This window comes from Rhincodon typus, chromosome 2 (assembly GCF_021869965.1).
Source record: "Rhincodon typus isolate 14 chromosome 2, sRhiTyp1.1, whole genome shotgun sequence".
Lineage (NCBI taxonomy): Eukaryota > Metazoa > Chordata > Chondrichthyes > Orectolobiformes > Rhincodontidae > Rhincodon > Rhincodon typus.
In genome coordinates this window covers 108170675-108186454 of record NC_063333.1, presented here as the reverse complement: position 1 = coordinate 108186454, position 15780 = coordinate 108170675, and the positions used below count along the sequence as shown (strand labels likewise).

The 15780-nt window shown below is 41.8% G+C and overlaps 1 protein-coding gene across 4 annotated transcripts in view; it reads right to left on the bottom strand.

Annotated features, from left to right (window-relative positions):
- Positions 1 to 15780, bottom strand: part of LOC125486480 (F-box/LRR-repeat protein 7-like) — a 401537-nt gene that overhangs the window by 326209 nt on the left and 59548 nt on the right. For 3 of the 4 annotated variants that reach the window (XR_007265143.1, XR_007265144.1, XM_048614152.1), the window contains one exon: positions 3555 to 3644. Coding sequence is in view for 1 of the 4 variants with exons in the window: in XM_048614152.1 (XP_048470109.1) it covers positions 3555 to 3644 (90 nt within the window). In the remaining 3 variants the exon portion in view is untranslated. Of the gene's footprint in view, positions 1 to 936; positions 1865 to 3554; positions 3645 to 15780 lie in introns of those variants that run through there. The other variant, XR_007265142.1, reaches the window with a different exon arrangement.

Here is a 15780-nt window from a genome sequence, read left to right as displayed (position 1 = left end):
TTCCTTCATTGGATATTATCTTCCCTCTCCTTTGCTGAAAAGCTACCTTGTTGCCAAATGCCTTTGGCCAAATTTTTAATATCAAATTTTGGAAATCTCAATGGGAAAGGCCAGAGGCCAACATCCTTGAATGTTTGGCACCAGCAGCTGCTAATTTTGGTCAGAACACAAGATGGGTGGGGTCTTATTTATACTTTGGCTTCAAGTACATACTTTGTTCCTTGCCCCTCCATAATCTCATCCTCCGACCTTCACTCCTAATCAGCATCATAGTTGAGCAGCTCCTTTCAATCAGAGGGAAGGTGGAACTAGCAACTAAATTGAACACAGTTGACATTGTTTAGCTGACAAAGATATCCTTCCAGTCAGAAGAACCACATTATTAGAGAGGAAGCAAAACATTTTTCATACAGCCCAAAAGGCCACCATTCAGCCCTTCATGTCTATGTCAGTTCTCTGAAAGCTATCCAATTAGTTTCCACTTCCCTGCCCTTTCCTCGTGGCAATTGTTTTCCCTTTTCAAGCACTTATCCAACTATATTTTAAAAGTTATTATTGAATCTGTTTCAATGATAACAACTCGCTACAGATTTTTTTTTCTTCTTGTCACATTTGGTTCTTTTCCCAATTACCTTGAATCTATTTTGTGACCATTGTAAACAGTCTTTCCTCCTTAAATCCCTCAAAATTTTGAGCAACTCAACTTCTCTGCCCTGAGGAGAGCATCTGAGTTTTTAAAATCCCTCCACATAACTGAAATCTTGCAACCGATAAATCTGCACAACATCTCTAAGGTTTTGACTGTCTTTCTTAAGTGTGATGTTTTGTTGATAATTCAACCTAAAAGAAAATAAAATCAGAATTTTTTGCTTCATTTTATAGTTCTAATTGTGAAATATTGATTGATAACCTCAACATGAGAAACATTAAGTAATCTAACATTGAAAGTTTATTTTCATTGTAATAATTTACCTTCAAGATTGCCAGTCATATAGATGATAATGAACAGAAAAAACCGTCCAGTGGTGACAGTAGTTATTGTCTACCCACACAATTAGTCACTCTAAATGCGAATAAACATAACCAACATTAAATGCCTAAAGCTCAATGTTTGACATGAATCGTAAAAATGCCTTCTTTTAAATTGTGTAAATATTGAAAAATAATTTTCAGATTTACATAGAACTTACAACACAGGCCACTCAACCCAAGGTGCCCTTGCCATTGCTTATGTTTCACACAAGCCTCCTCCCACATATTTAATTTCAACTTAGCACCATATCTTTCAGTTTCTTTTTTCTTTTTAATTCATGTAAAGGCTTCTTCTCTCAACTGCATACTATCTTCTTTAAACCCTCTTCCCTCTTCATCCATCCTCTCACCACCAAAAACAATGCAAGGAGTGCATGGATTTCTTTATCACAAGATTGAGGCAAACTGATTAGCTGCCTTTGCCAAAGGAGCTATATCACAGCGACATTAGATCACATGGGAATGGAGCCAGAGTCTGTAAGGATCTGGAATAGATCTTACCAGGGCTTGTAAATAGTTAACTCTAATGAAGTCTGCTAATGTCCACTCAGATGATTCACATCGATCACCCAGCTTCCCCTCTTAGCTGACAGGTTAGCCAGTATTGTAAATGGTTCTCTCTCTTCAGGGTTCGCTCCAGTCTCTGTCACATCTGCTGTCATCACCTGTCTCTTCAAAAATCCAAAGCTTGACACCACTGTCCTTGCAAAGTACCACTTAATCTTCAAACTCTTTTCCCCCTCCAAAGTCCTTAAAGATGCTGTTAACTCCAAAATCCATGCCCATCTTCTGGGAATTCCAGGTTTGAAATCCTCCAATCAGGTTTCTACCCCTGTCACAAAACCAAAACAGCTCTTGTAAAAGTCACTAGTGGCATCTTCATGACTGTAAAAAAGGTAAAACCTTTCTCCTTGTCCTTCTTGAAATGTCTTCAATCTTTTGCACAGTTGAGCACACCATACTCTTCCAACATCTCTCCACCAGATGGGTTGGGCTGCTCTCAAATGGTTCTATTCTTATCTATCTAATCATCATTTGCAATCTTTCTACCCTGCACTGTTACTCCTGTTGTCCTCTGAGGATCAAGCCTTGCCCTCTCCTATTTCTCATCGACAAAATGCACCTCGGTGGCATCATTTGAAGATGCATTAGTTTTCACATGTACACTGAAGACACCCAATTTTATCTCACCTCCAATTATCTCCACTCCTCTACCATTGTTAAGTTGTCAGACCTCTTAATCGACAACCAGTACTGGATGATCAGAAATTTCTTCCAATTCAGCACTAAGAAGTGTGACTCCATGCATTTCACTCACCACTTCAAACCCTATTCCTTAGCTATTGACTCCAAGGCAACAGTCTGAGACTTAACCAACAACCTTAGTGTCAGATTTAATCTTGCAATGATCTTCTAATCTAACATTCATGCTTTCACTAAGGCACACATTTCCACCTCAGTAATTGTCCAACTTCGCCTCCATCTCAGCTGATCTGCTGCTGAAATCCTCATTTGTGTGTTATTTTTGTCTAGGCTTGGCTATTAATCATGGCTGGTCTCCCACATTCTGTCCTCTGTAAACTTGAGGTCATCTAAAATTCTGCTGTCCGGGTCTTGGCTTGAAGCAAATTCTGTTCCCCTATCATCTCTGTTTTCACCAGCCTACATTTGCTCCTAGTCAAGCAACACCCTCAGTTTAACATTCATTCTGGTTTTCAATTCCTTCTATTGCTTTGCATCTCCCCATCGCTACAATTTCCTCCAGCCCCACAAACCTCCAGAATATCTGCTATTTGCTAATTCTGGCTTTTGTGCATTCCCAATTATTACAGTTCCACCACTGGTGGATATACCTTCAGTTGCCAAAGCTGCAAGCTCTAGAACTTTCTTCCTACACTTCTCCAAGTCACTACCTCACTTTCCTCCCTTAAAACACTGCTTATAACCTACTCCTTTGACCAATCTTTTGCTTATCTGACCTAATATCACGTTTTGTGGCTCAGTGTATACTTTGTTTTGTAAATGTCCCTGTGAAGCACCTTCAAAATGTACGATATAAATATAAATTATTTCTGCTACCTAGCATGCTCATAAATGCATCTATGCTCATTGTCTCTACTAATCCATGATGTAGGAGTTCCATATTGTCATCACTCTGTAAGAAAGTTCCCTGAATTTATTCTTGGAGTTATTTGATGTTTCTTATGGATTCCTTCACAAGTGGAAGATTCTCTTCATCTATCCCATCAAGTCAATCCAAATAAACAGTGGAGGCGCACGGAATTTTTAAGCATTGTGCTTTTGACCTCATTTTCAACTACAATACACAACTGCATCCTAATACTTCATGAAATTATGTTTCCTTTTTTAAAAAAAGGACTTCACAATATCTTTTTTCAGTGGAAAACAAAGTGCAGCATGCCAACAACGTTGAGTTGGTTTTAATTAAAAAGTATTTCCCAAAAAAGTAGTAAGCTGAGTATAAAAGGACAGATGTTCTAATGAGGACCAGATGCCTATACCTTCACTGGTAGCTGCATTCCTTCTGGCTTTGGTTGGTGTGTGATCCGTACTTGAACTCATGTCGGATGAGATGCTTGAGCTGCCTTTGCCTAAACAGTGGGAGATCAGATCAAAAAATAGCATTATGACAAGCAGAAGAGAAAATAAAGCATAACTCTGCCCAGTAACAACAATGAAAAGTTATACAAGAAGCAAAAACCAACTTTAAGCAGTGCATTTTAGATCAACTCAAACAACTTAACCTTCTTTCAAATTCCTCACTTGCTTCATGCAAGACAAGTAAGTTCTTCACATTTAGACTATTACCCACGGGGCCACAATGTCTTTCAACTGTAGAAATCTGTGTGTTGGAATTTCAGAGTTTGCTGCTTGCAAAACTTACTTATAATACATCACAAATTGCACAAGACGACTCACATCAGGTCCCACGCACATAATCAATAGTTGCACAAAACTAAAACGCATTTTTAACGGTGGCAGTTCTGAAACATTCATGGATTCATTGTCAAAGCAAGTAACAGGACTTACTCCAGATTAATATGCATTTGCTTTATTTGGGTATATGATATGAATTCAAGACAGGATAAAAATGTCAGTTTGTCCAGAATCACATCCATTCTTCCTGAAGCAGGCATGTGAGATAAGCAAGAATGCAGTGAATCTAAGCTTTATTTGAAGTTTGTAAGAACAATTAACCACCAAAACTATTTATATCTATATTTGCAACAACATCCCCAAGAAGCTTTACTGCACTGGGACATGCAATATGATCAAAACTCTAGCCTTGGCCTTTGCTGCTGTACTGTTGCCATGTGCAAATTCAATCAACCCTACTTTTATCTCTTATCCGAGTTGATCACTTCTCACTGCACTCCTCTCACACTCCTCACATCCTCTCACACCGCAGAACTCCTGATGCGTGAAACAAAAGAGAACTTTTACAGTGCTTTATTCTCAATGTTGTGCAGGCCAGTTGTTGTACTTTGTTAGGGATGTACGTAAGCAGTAGTTGAACAATGAGATTACATTCTGTCAACAATGTGCATTATGATTTTTAGAGTCAGTTGTGGCTTAGTCAGCAGAACTCTGACGTCAGAGTCATAAGGTTGTGGGTTCAAGTCAAATTTCAAAAACTTGGGGTAAAATTTTGAGTTTTGGATCAGGACCCGAAGGTCAGAGTCAAATGGAAGCTCCAATCCCACACTGCGTTGGCTAATTCGTGGCGAGATGGTGCAATTGGCATCCAGATTAAAATGTTAAGCAGGCTCTCAAAGTTGAAGGATCCATAGGAGGTCTTCCAGCATGGTAGGAATTGCAGCCTTCCTTTGCAGGGAGGAAAAGAGAGAGAAGGTGCCCTCTTGGCAACTTTTACCATTCTGCAGGGGAGCCTTCACAGGCTGCATGTGACTACAGTTACAGAGGGAGGTGCGGGAGTCAGCAGGAAAGGCCTCAACCCTGACCAGTAGCACCAAGCAGACGAGAAGCCCACAGCAGACTGTGAAATTCCAGTCGGCCTCTAATAACTGCCATTAATTGGGCTATTACTTACTTTAATTATCCTCTTATAGGATGTTGCAGATGACTGATACCAACTGACATTACATTCTGCTGCCAGTGTTTCAGAAATACTAGGGAAATGTATTCTTTCCAAAACAGGGTTGACAGGCAGAGAAGTACTGCTTTTGAAATATCCAAATTCCTGTTTAATGCAGCATCTTGCCGGCCTGCCTACAGGAGATGCTACTTACAGGTACACATTAGCATTTGGGAGCTATTCTTTCTGGTACTGTCTAGGTTTATTGCCATTAACACAAACATATGAAGCTGATTTTTCCTGCAATAAGTGTTCCAATTCAAAAGACAGCAATAATTGGTTGTAGAATTGCCTGCCGCCAGATCCCTACTCCTGAAACATAGTGGGAATTCTCGACCCTTCATCCACAGCTCCTTGTTCTGATCTCTTGAATTCCCTGCCACACTTAAATGATCAGACTAGCAGGAACACATGGAAGTTAAACATCGAAACAGGCCATTTAACCCAACCATATTGTTATTTACCCTGCAAGCAGTTTTGTTTACATTTACCCTCCCAGTTCCCAAATCCCAAAATTTCCTTTTTGTTCTTCTACAGAGCTAAGTAGATGTGAAAAGAAGTGTCTTGAGGAAAGCAAAGACCTTTTACTGGCTACCTCTCCCTCTCATTTGTATTCCTCAATGTAAAACCTCTACACAAGGTCAGGTTGAACCACTTCAGTCAATTTTGTCATGGGAGCTCGAGACCCTCCCCTTCAATTCATCTCCTTTCCTTTCTGGTGCTCCAGTGAGTGTCCTGCTGGATCACAGCTTAATACCTATTGGTGGTATTGGGCTATCTCTATGGAGCTGAGTCAACATTAAAGCTAGAACCTAATAAGTTATAATCCACTATGGTGCATTAGGATTCAATGGAGTTGGGGTGTTGAATAGATGTCCCATTCTAAACTACTTCCAGCTGCAGAAGTGTTGGAATCAAAAACCAAGCCCAAAACACCCTCAACTTTTTCATGAAATGCACAACCTAATATTTAACATCAGACATGCAGAAGACTCCAGAAATGTCCTTGGAGCCACATTCATTCTATAGATTTAACATTGTAAATGGCAGAAACACACAAATTACCTTTTCAGTCTTTTCTTGCCTTTTTACTCCATGTAACACTGACTATCACAACTTAAATTCCATGATGTGAGTGCTTTAACTGCACATACTTGTGTGAGTGCCTAACTTCATTGAGAGATGTGGTATAAGTATTCAGTAAGTACACAAGAAAAGATCAGCAAAACAGGGTCACTTTTTAAATTGTTTCTCTGGGAATATTCAAGTTGTAGTCAGGTTTTGTCTCTAGCTGCAACAGTCACAGAATTTTGGCAGAAACTCCGCACGGAATTGAGGCTCTGCCACAATTCTCCCCTACTGGGAGAAGCTTCAAGTAAATTCTCACCATTTATGTTCTATGACTGGTTTTGAATGCACAAGCACCAAACATAAAGAGCATCAAATATTTGTTAAATCCTCCAATTTATATTAATGGCATTGTTCATATTGTTGGCATAAAACAATTGTGTTATGTTGCACTATACATAAATATGTTAGTGTGACTGCATAAGGGATCACATAGAAGTGTATAAGATCACGATAGGCGTGGATTTGGTAAACGCACTCAGTCTTTTTTCTAGGGTTGGGGAATCAAGGACTAGAGGGCACTAATTTAAGGTAAGAGTTGAAAGAATACATTGGAACCTGAGGGGCAACTTTTTTATGCAAGAGCTTTACACAAGTGGAATGAGCTGCCAGCGGAAGTGGTTAAGGCAGGTACATTAACAACATTTAAAAGGCATTTGGACGAATACAGGCATAGGAAAGGTTTAGAAGGATATGGGCCACGTGCAGGGAAATGGGGTTAACATGGATGGACATTTGGTCGGTATGGACCAGTTTGGGCCAAAGGGCCTGACACCGTGCTGTAGGTCTCAATGACTCTATGATTCTAAACTTATTTCACTTCTGAGACATGATGGGAAATAGTTGCAATGAAATCATTAAAAATAAATATGTCAAAACTTTACATTTTTGATTCCCTACTCAGACAGTTCTGAGGGGTACGCATCTATTCAGTATTGTGAACCTCAACTCATTGTACTTATGGAAAAATTACAAATAGACCAAGGGCTTAAACTGAGCACCCACTTGTACAGATGTTCTAACTTTAGTACCTTTACGAACGCAAGCAGATACCTGGCCAGTATCAGTGGATGGCAGAGCATAAAAGGCAAAGGACAGTATCAATGAAATTAACTATCTTGGGCTTGCCCAACAGCCAAAAGGGGGAAACCTTAGTGGAAATTATAAAAGATTTTTACGAAAAAGGAGTTACAACAAGAGTAAGGTAACACCTTACACACTAGTTCTGTAAGACATTTTACCAAGCATGAACCTGAACCCACTCTATGTGTCTGCATCAGCAGAAATGACTACAGAGGAACCTGCACACCCTACAAGGACTGTATCAGCCTTGAGAGCAAACTGGAGGATATAAACAGAGTCATGTAGACAGGATGAGAGAAAGACGTAGAATAGAAGATTTCTATTTATTGTGCAAGAATTAAATGTAGACAATATATGCATATAAAGGTTGATTTTCTGTGCACATCGGACTGATGTTGGATTGAGATCAGACAGATGTGGAACGGAGAATGATCGAGGTGGAACAGAGCCAGGCACAGCCGGACAGGGCATTAGATAGAATTCCATTTAGCCCGTCTAAAACTGAGATTGTGTGAATAAACACAAATGTAACCTGCACATTTGAGTACTCCTATGGTTTGTATAAGGACTATAAGTAGAACATCTGGCATTGTAAGCAGGACTGTCATATCAAATCCTTGGATTAGTCCTTCGCAGGGGTGAGGACTTTTTTTGTATCATCCACAGTTAGTGCAGTCAGCATACTCGAGAACAGTCTGGTCAAGTATCAAAATAACCTGAAGGGAGACCTCAGGACAGGAGTTACAGAGCTGAGGAAGCAAAGCTGTGCTGGGAGGCTGCTTTCTGTGCGCAGACAGTAATTCAAGCTTCATAGATTAGGCAAGACCATTCATTGGTAAAAATGTTGCTAAAGCGTGAAGTGATGCTGGGTGGAGGATGGGGTGTTGCCCAAGCAGATGAGAAGTGGGATGATCCCATGGGAGTCGTGGTATAACTTGCTTTGAAGTTGAGAAGTAACAGTCTTTGATTGAAGTTACCATGGGATTGGGATATTTTAAAATGCAACCAATAGATAGTTAACCCACTGAATTTCTTCCAGGGCCACAATGGATTTTGTTTGCATGTTTTAAAGATCACAGTGAGGGACCCACTTGTGTCTTTAATATAAAAGCATCAATTAAAACCACCAAGCCTGGACATAACTGGGACCAATAAAATAATTTGATACAAGTTCCTAGTTGATGTACACAACTTAAATTTTTAAATTCTAGTTTAAAACAAGAGCTAATGTGAACAGCTTAGTGGTTTTAGTTTCTATTAAAAAGATCACTTGGGAAGAAATTAATTGACCACCAATGAAACCTGAGAGCCAAATAACTGCTGAGGCTGTACAGTAAAGAAACCTTCATGTCTGTTGTTGCCATTTTGAATTTGGAATCATTTTAAAAGAAAAACTATGTCATGCATAATCGAGCAAGTTACTTTTGAGAAAAACGCATTTTTTTTTAAGAAGGAACAAACAAGCAGTATTTGGTAATGCTTGGAATGACACAGCAAGGTTTGATTTCTGTTTTAAAGATTTTCAAAAAAGATTTTTTATGTTGGTCAATAAGGTTTCTCCAGAACTCCTGAATCAGGTACAGTGGTAATTAATGGGATACACCATTTTGAATAAAAGAACAGTGACAATGAAAAAACTGGCACAGCAACAAACGACAATGGGAATGACTCTTTTAAAATGACACGGAGGTGCCGGTGTTGGACCGGAATGGACAAGGTCAGAAGTCACAAGACACCAGGTTATAGCCCAACAGATTTACTTGAAATCACAAGCTTTCCGAGCACAATGCTTTTGTCAGGTGAAGAGAAGCACACAGGCACAGAATTTATAGGCAGAGAAATCAAAAGATCATACAAATGGTGTGAGTGGAGTGTCGACAGGCTGAATAATAAGTCTCTGCAGGTGATCAAAAGTGTCAGATGGTGTGAGTAAAGCGTCAACAGTGAATAGCAAGCAAAGGGATGACCTATAATTGAGGCAGGGAGATAATTACAAAAAAAATCAAATAAGACAGCGCCGGAGACAAATAAAATGGCTGGAATAACAGGACAGGTATGAGTCGCATGCCAAGGGTCTTATCAAAGTAACAAGTAATCCAAAACTGTACAAACTAATTAAGGTAGCAAAATCATAACACGTTATCAAGATCATGACGTAAAAACAGGACAGTAAGGAAGATTTTACAAATACATAACAGTATGGTGGGGTTACACGCATTGCAACATAAACCCAAGATCATGGTTGAAGCCATCTTCATGAGTACAGAACTTGGCTATCAGTTTCTGCTCACCAATTTTGTGTGTTGTTACGTATCTTGCAAACCACCTTGGAGGACGTTTACCCAAAGATCAGAGGCTGAACGTCCTTGACTGCTGAATTGGGAGGGAACATTCCTTGATCTCTCTGCCTCTAAATTCTGTGTCCAAAATCTGATGTTGCCAGCTGTGACTTGAAGTCTGTCTAGAAAATTTAAAACCATTACCGACTCTTCCAGTGGTGGTACCACCGGTGGTGTATCTTTCTTTTATTCCTTCTTTATTCATTCACAGGATGAGGGCGTCACTGGCTAAGCAACATTTATTGCCCATCCCTAATTGCCTAGAAGGCAGTTAAGAGTCAACCACATTGCTGTGGGTCTGGAGTCACATGTAGGCCAGACCAGGTAAAGGTGGCAGTTTTCTTCCCTAAAGGACATTAGTGAACTAGACGGGGTTTTCTTCCCCCAACAATCAACAATGGATTCACAGTCATCATTAGACTCTTAATTCCAGATATTTATTGAATTCAAATTCCATCATCTGCCATGGAGGGATTCAAACCCAGCTCCCCAGAATGTTATCTGGGTCTCCAGATTTAAGTCTGGCGATAATAGCACAATAATATCTGCCAGCAGGAGGCATCTCAATCCAGCCGCATTTGTTATGTGGCCTCCCGAATGGTGTTCCAACTCATAATTATATGCCATTAGTATTATAGCCCACTGCTGAATTCAGCCTGAAGCTATGGGTGGCATTGCCTTGTCATCTTCAAGTAGACTTAGAACGGGTTTGTAGTCCATTACTATTACAACTTTATATCCGAAAAGGTATTTGTGGAACTTCCTGACTCCAAATACGACCGACCCCTGAACCTTCTTTCTCAGTCCGAGCATATTTACACTTTGCAATAGCCAAAGTCTTGGAAGCACACACTATTAGGCGTTCCACTTCATTGGGCCACCTATGAGTTACTACAAGGCCATACAGAGAGGCATAACATATCAATACCCGATCTTGCCTAGGATCACAGTCTGCTTCGAGGATGACAGCTGTTTCTTCACGCTCCTGAAAACTACAGCTTGCTACATGGCCAAAGCTGATCCTCTTTTAAGAGATGCAAAGGTACCAGGATGGAGGCCAAGTTATGTATGAACTTTCCATAATTTACCAACCAAAGCAAACACCAAATTAATCTCTCGCTACAAACACAGGGGCTGGGGCACGTTTGATCAGCCTCAATTCATCTTCCAATGGATTTAACTCAGTCTTGTTGACTCTGCAGCCAAACTAGGTCATTTGGAACACACATTTTTTTGCCTGCTACGGCCTAAGTGTGCCTGGGAGAAACATCTAAGGACTAGCTCCAAGCTCTCTAAGTACTCTTTATTGGTCATTCCTATTCTTACGTCAAAAACCATACAACACCAGGTTATAGTCCAAATGGTTATTTGAAAACACTAACGTTTGGAGCTTTGCTCCTTCCTCAGGTGTAGTGTGGAACAGGAGGTATACCAACACAGAATTTATAAGCAGAAAGGTAACAACCCTAAAAATGGCTCGCAGACCGTCTCTTGTTGAACCTTTAATCAGTTAGAAAGGAGATGCAGGTTTCTATTGATTAAAATGCAAATCTCAGAATTTCTTTCAAGACATTAGTTATCTCAAAGCAAAGATTTCAACTGTGTATATAAGAGGTGACATCTCACGTCAGACACCTTCCTCAAAATCTGTCTGTGTTCTAATCTTGAGTTGGGATGGTTTCTTTTGAGAAACATAGAACACATCTGCAAATACACAAACATCTTGGAAGAAATAATTCACGCCATAGATTATGCATGGTGCATGTCTGGGGGCATCGGCTGGCGCACACGCGGATCCGGCATGTGTGTGTGCGCGTGACGTGCGTGTGATGTCTGGTGGGAGAGAGATGTGGCGTGTGTGTATGTGACAAAGACAGCGAGATAATGTGTGTGCAAGTGTGCATATGTGCTTAAGACAGTGTGAGAGTGTAAGGGAGTGTGTGTGAGAGAGAGTGTGCGCTTGTGACAGAGAGTGGGTCTTGTGATTGTGCAAGTCAGTGTGTGTAAGTATCTTTCTGTGACAGCGTGTGTATAGGTGTCCGTGCGTGTGTGTGAGAGAGAGAGAGGAAAAAAAGACAGAAAGTATGTTTGTGTGAATGAGTGAGAGAGTAATATAATGTGACGGGGTCACCTGTAGTGCGACATGAACCTGTTTCCTGTTATTAGCTTGTGATTCAGATAAGTGGCAACCCAGGGTAGGCTTGTAAAATATTCTCCATCGTCTGCTGGAAAATTGCACAGGCTGACGACACCGCGAACGGCAGTCCTGTACGTTGATATTATCATCAGAGTCCTTCACACAGCCTATGGGTATTGATTGTAGCATACTTCTGGGAATCCTCATCCAATCACAATTTCAAGTACGTATGGCTGATGACCTCCTTTGTGAAGGACAGGCCCCTGCTAGATTTACGTATAAATCCTTGATGTGAGGGATTGGGTATTTATCCAGCTATGAAAAGCTATTTGAACATAGTACAAGCCCTTCGGCCCACCATGCTGTGTTGACCTATTATCCTACTAAGATCAATCTACCCTGCATACCCTACATTGTATTATCCTCCATGTACCTATTCATGAGTTGCTTAAAAGTCTCTAAAGTATCTGACTCCATACCACTGCCGGCAGCGCATTCTACATGCCCACCACTCTCTGTGTAAAGAACCTACCTCTGGCATCTCCCCTGTACCTTCCTCCAATTACCTACAATTATGCCCCCTCGTAACAGTCATTTCCGCCCTGGGAAAATGTCTCTGGCTAGCCACTCTATCTATGCCTCTCATCATCTTGTACACTTCTATCACGTCAACTCTCATCCTTCTTCGCTCCAATGAAAAAGGCCCTAGCTCCCTCAACCTTTCATCATAAGACCTGCCCTCCAGTCCAGGCAGCATCCTGGTAAATCTCCTCTGCACTCTCTCTAAAGCTTCCACATCCTTCCTATAACAAGGCGACCACAACTGAACACAATATTCCAAGTATGGTCTAACCAGGGTTTGAAAGATCTGCAGCATAATCTTGCAGCTCTTAAACTCAATTCCCCTGCCAATGAAAGCCAACACACCATATGCCTTCTTTACAACCCTATCAAATTGGGTTGCAACTTTGAGGGATCTATGGACGTGGATCCCAAGATCGCTCTGTTCCTCCACACTGCTGAGAATCCTGCCATTAACCCTGTATTCTGCATTCAAATTTGACCCTCCACAATGAATCACTTCACACTTTTCTGGATTGAATTCCATCTGCCACTTCTTTGCCCAGCTCTGCATCCTGTCAATGTCCCATTACAACCTAAAACAGCCCTCCACACTGTCTACAACTCCTCCAACCTTTGTGTCATCGGCAAACTTACTCACCCACCCTTCCACTTCCTCATCCAAGTCATTTATAAAGATCACAAACAGCAAAGGTCCCAGAACAGATCCCTGCGGAACACCACTGGTCACCGAGCTCCAGGCTGAATACTTTCCATCTACTATCACCCTCTGTCTTCTACTGGACAGCCAGTTTTGTATCCAGACAGCTAAATTTCCCTGAATCCCATGCCTCCTTACTTTCTGAATGAACCTACCATGGGGAACCTCATCAAATCAGGGGCGGCACGGTGGCTCAGTGGTTAGCACTACTACCTCATAGCACCAGGGACCCGGGTTCAATTCCACCTTGGGCGACTGTATGTGTGGAGTTTGCACGTTCTCCCCGTGTCTGCGTGGCTTTCCTCCGGGTGCTCAAGTTTCCTCCCACAGTCCAAAGATGTGCAGGTTAGGTGGATTGGCCGTGCTAAATTGCCTATAGTGTTCAGGGATGTGTAGCTTAGCGAGGATGGGTCTGGGTGGGATGCTCCAAGGGTTGGCATGGACTGGTTGGGCCGAAGGGCCTGTTTCCACACTGTAGGGATTCTATGGATTCTAAATGCCTTGCTAAAATCCATATACACCACATCCACTGCTCTGCCTTCATCAATGTATTTTGTCACATCCTCAAAGAATTCAATAAGGCTTGTGAGGCATGATCTGCCCCTCACAAAGCCATGATGACTATTTCTAATCAAACTGTGCTTTTCCAAGTAATCATAAATACCATCTCTCAGAATCCTCTCCAATAATTTGCCTACCACAGAAGTAAGGCTGACCGGACTGTAATTCCCAGGATTATCCCTATTCCCTTCCTTGAATACCCTCCAATCCTCTGGTACTACTCCAGTGGACAGTGAGGACGCAAAGATCATCACCAAAGGGGCAGCAATTTCTTCCCTCGTTTCCCATAGTAACCTTGGGTATATCCTGTCTGGCTTAAGGGACTTATCTATCCTCATGCTTTTCAAAATTTCTAGCACATCCTCCTTCCTAACATCAACCTGTTCGAGCATATCTGCATGTTTCATGCTGTCCTCACCAACATTAAAGTCCCTCTCACTGGTGAATAATGAAGCAAAGTATTCATTAAGGACCTCCCCTACCTCCTCTGACTCCACGCACAAGTTCCCTCCACTATCTCTGATTGGCCCTACCCTCACTCTGGCCATCCTCTTGTTCCTCACAGAAGCACAGAACGCCTTGGGGTTTTCCTTGATCCTACCCGCCAAGGTTTCTTCATACCCCCTTCTAGCTCTCAGCTCATTTTTCAGTTCCTTCCTGGCTACCTTGTAGCTCTCTCAAGCCCTGTCCAATCCTTGCTTCCTCAACCTTAGGTAAGCTTTATTCTTCCTCTTGACTAGATGTTCCACATGTCTTGTCATCCAAGGTTCCTTCACCTTACCATCCCTTCCTTTCTTCAGTGGGACAAACCTATCCAGTACTTGTAGCAACTGCTCCCTAAACAACCTCCACATTTCTGTCGTGCATTTCCCTGAGAACATTTGATCCCAATTTATGCTCCGCAGTTCTTGCCTAATAGCATTGTAATTCCCCCTCCCCCAATTAAATACTTTCCCATACCGTTTCCTCCTATCCCTCTCCATGACTATAGTAAAGGTCAGGGAGTTGTGATCACTATCACTGAAATGCTCTCCCACCGAGAGATCTGACCCCTGGCCTGGTTTGTTGCCAAGCACCAAATCCAATATGGCCTCCCCTCTCATCGGTCTATCTACATATTGAGTCAGAAATCCTTCCCGGACACACCTGACAAAATCTGCTCCATCCAAACTAGGAGGTTCCAGTCTATATTAGGGAAGTTGAAGTTACCCATGACAACAACCCTATTACTTCTGCACCTTTCCAAAATCTGTCTCCCAATGTGTTCCTCAATGTCTCTGTTGCTATTGGGGGGTCTATAGAAAACTCCCAATAAAGTGACTGCTCCTTTCCCGTTTCTGACTTCCACCCATACAGACTCAGGAGACAAACCCTCCTCCACAACCTCCCTTTCTGCAGCTATGATGCCATTTCTGATTAGCAATGCCACTCCCCAACCTCTTTTACCTCCCTCCCTCCGTATTTCTTTTGAAATATCTATCCCCTGGAACATCCAACAACCATTCCTGCCCCTGTGTTGCTATTTGCTATTGTTTAAAATCCCCACAAAGGCAAATCCACCCATCGGGCTTCACAGTCAGTACAACTGGTGCTGCCCATTCCACAAAGTGGACTAGTTTGACGATTCTTCACTTTCCAGTATCCCTTTACCTGTAAGGTGAATGGCACTGGGTGGGCCTTGCAGAATCATGGATTTGCTGCCCTGGTCAACATGCAAGGTAGCCTTGGCTCCTTTGATAGTCCCTAGACATTCCTGGAAACCTTCCAGGTAGTTAATTATGACTTTACTCAGGCAGCCATTTCTTTATCAAAACATGTTGAGCCAATCTAAGTGAATCTTTCCCAACCAATTTTGCCCCATCAAACTTGGGTCCAAGCCTTTTACTACAATCAGTCGTAACTGAACCAGCTGCTTCTTATATGAGACAGGAACCAATGTTGTGCGCTTAATCTGTAATGGTTCCCCAGTATAGGTTGTCAGTCTAGTCAAGGTCTTGTGCAAGATTAAGGGTAGGGGTCCAGAGTGAATTTTGTTAAAGACTAGAGCAGGCCAAGCAGCATCATAGGAGCAGAGAGGCTGACGTTTCGGGCCTAGACCCGA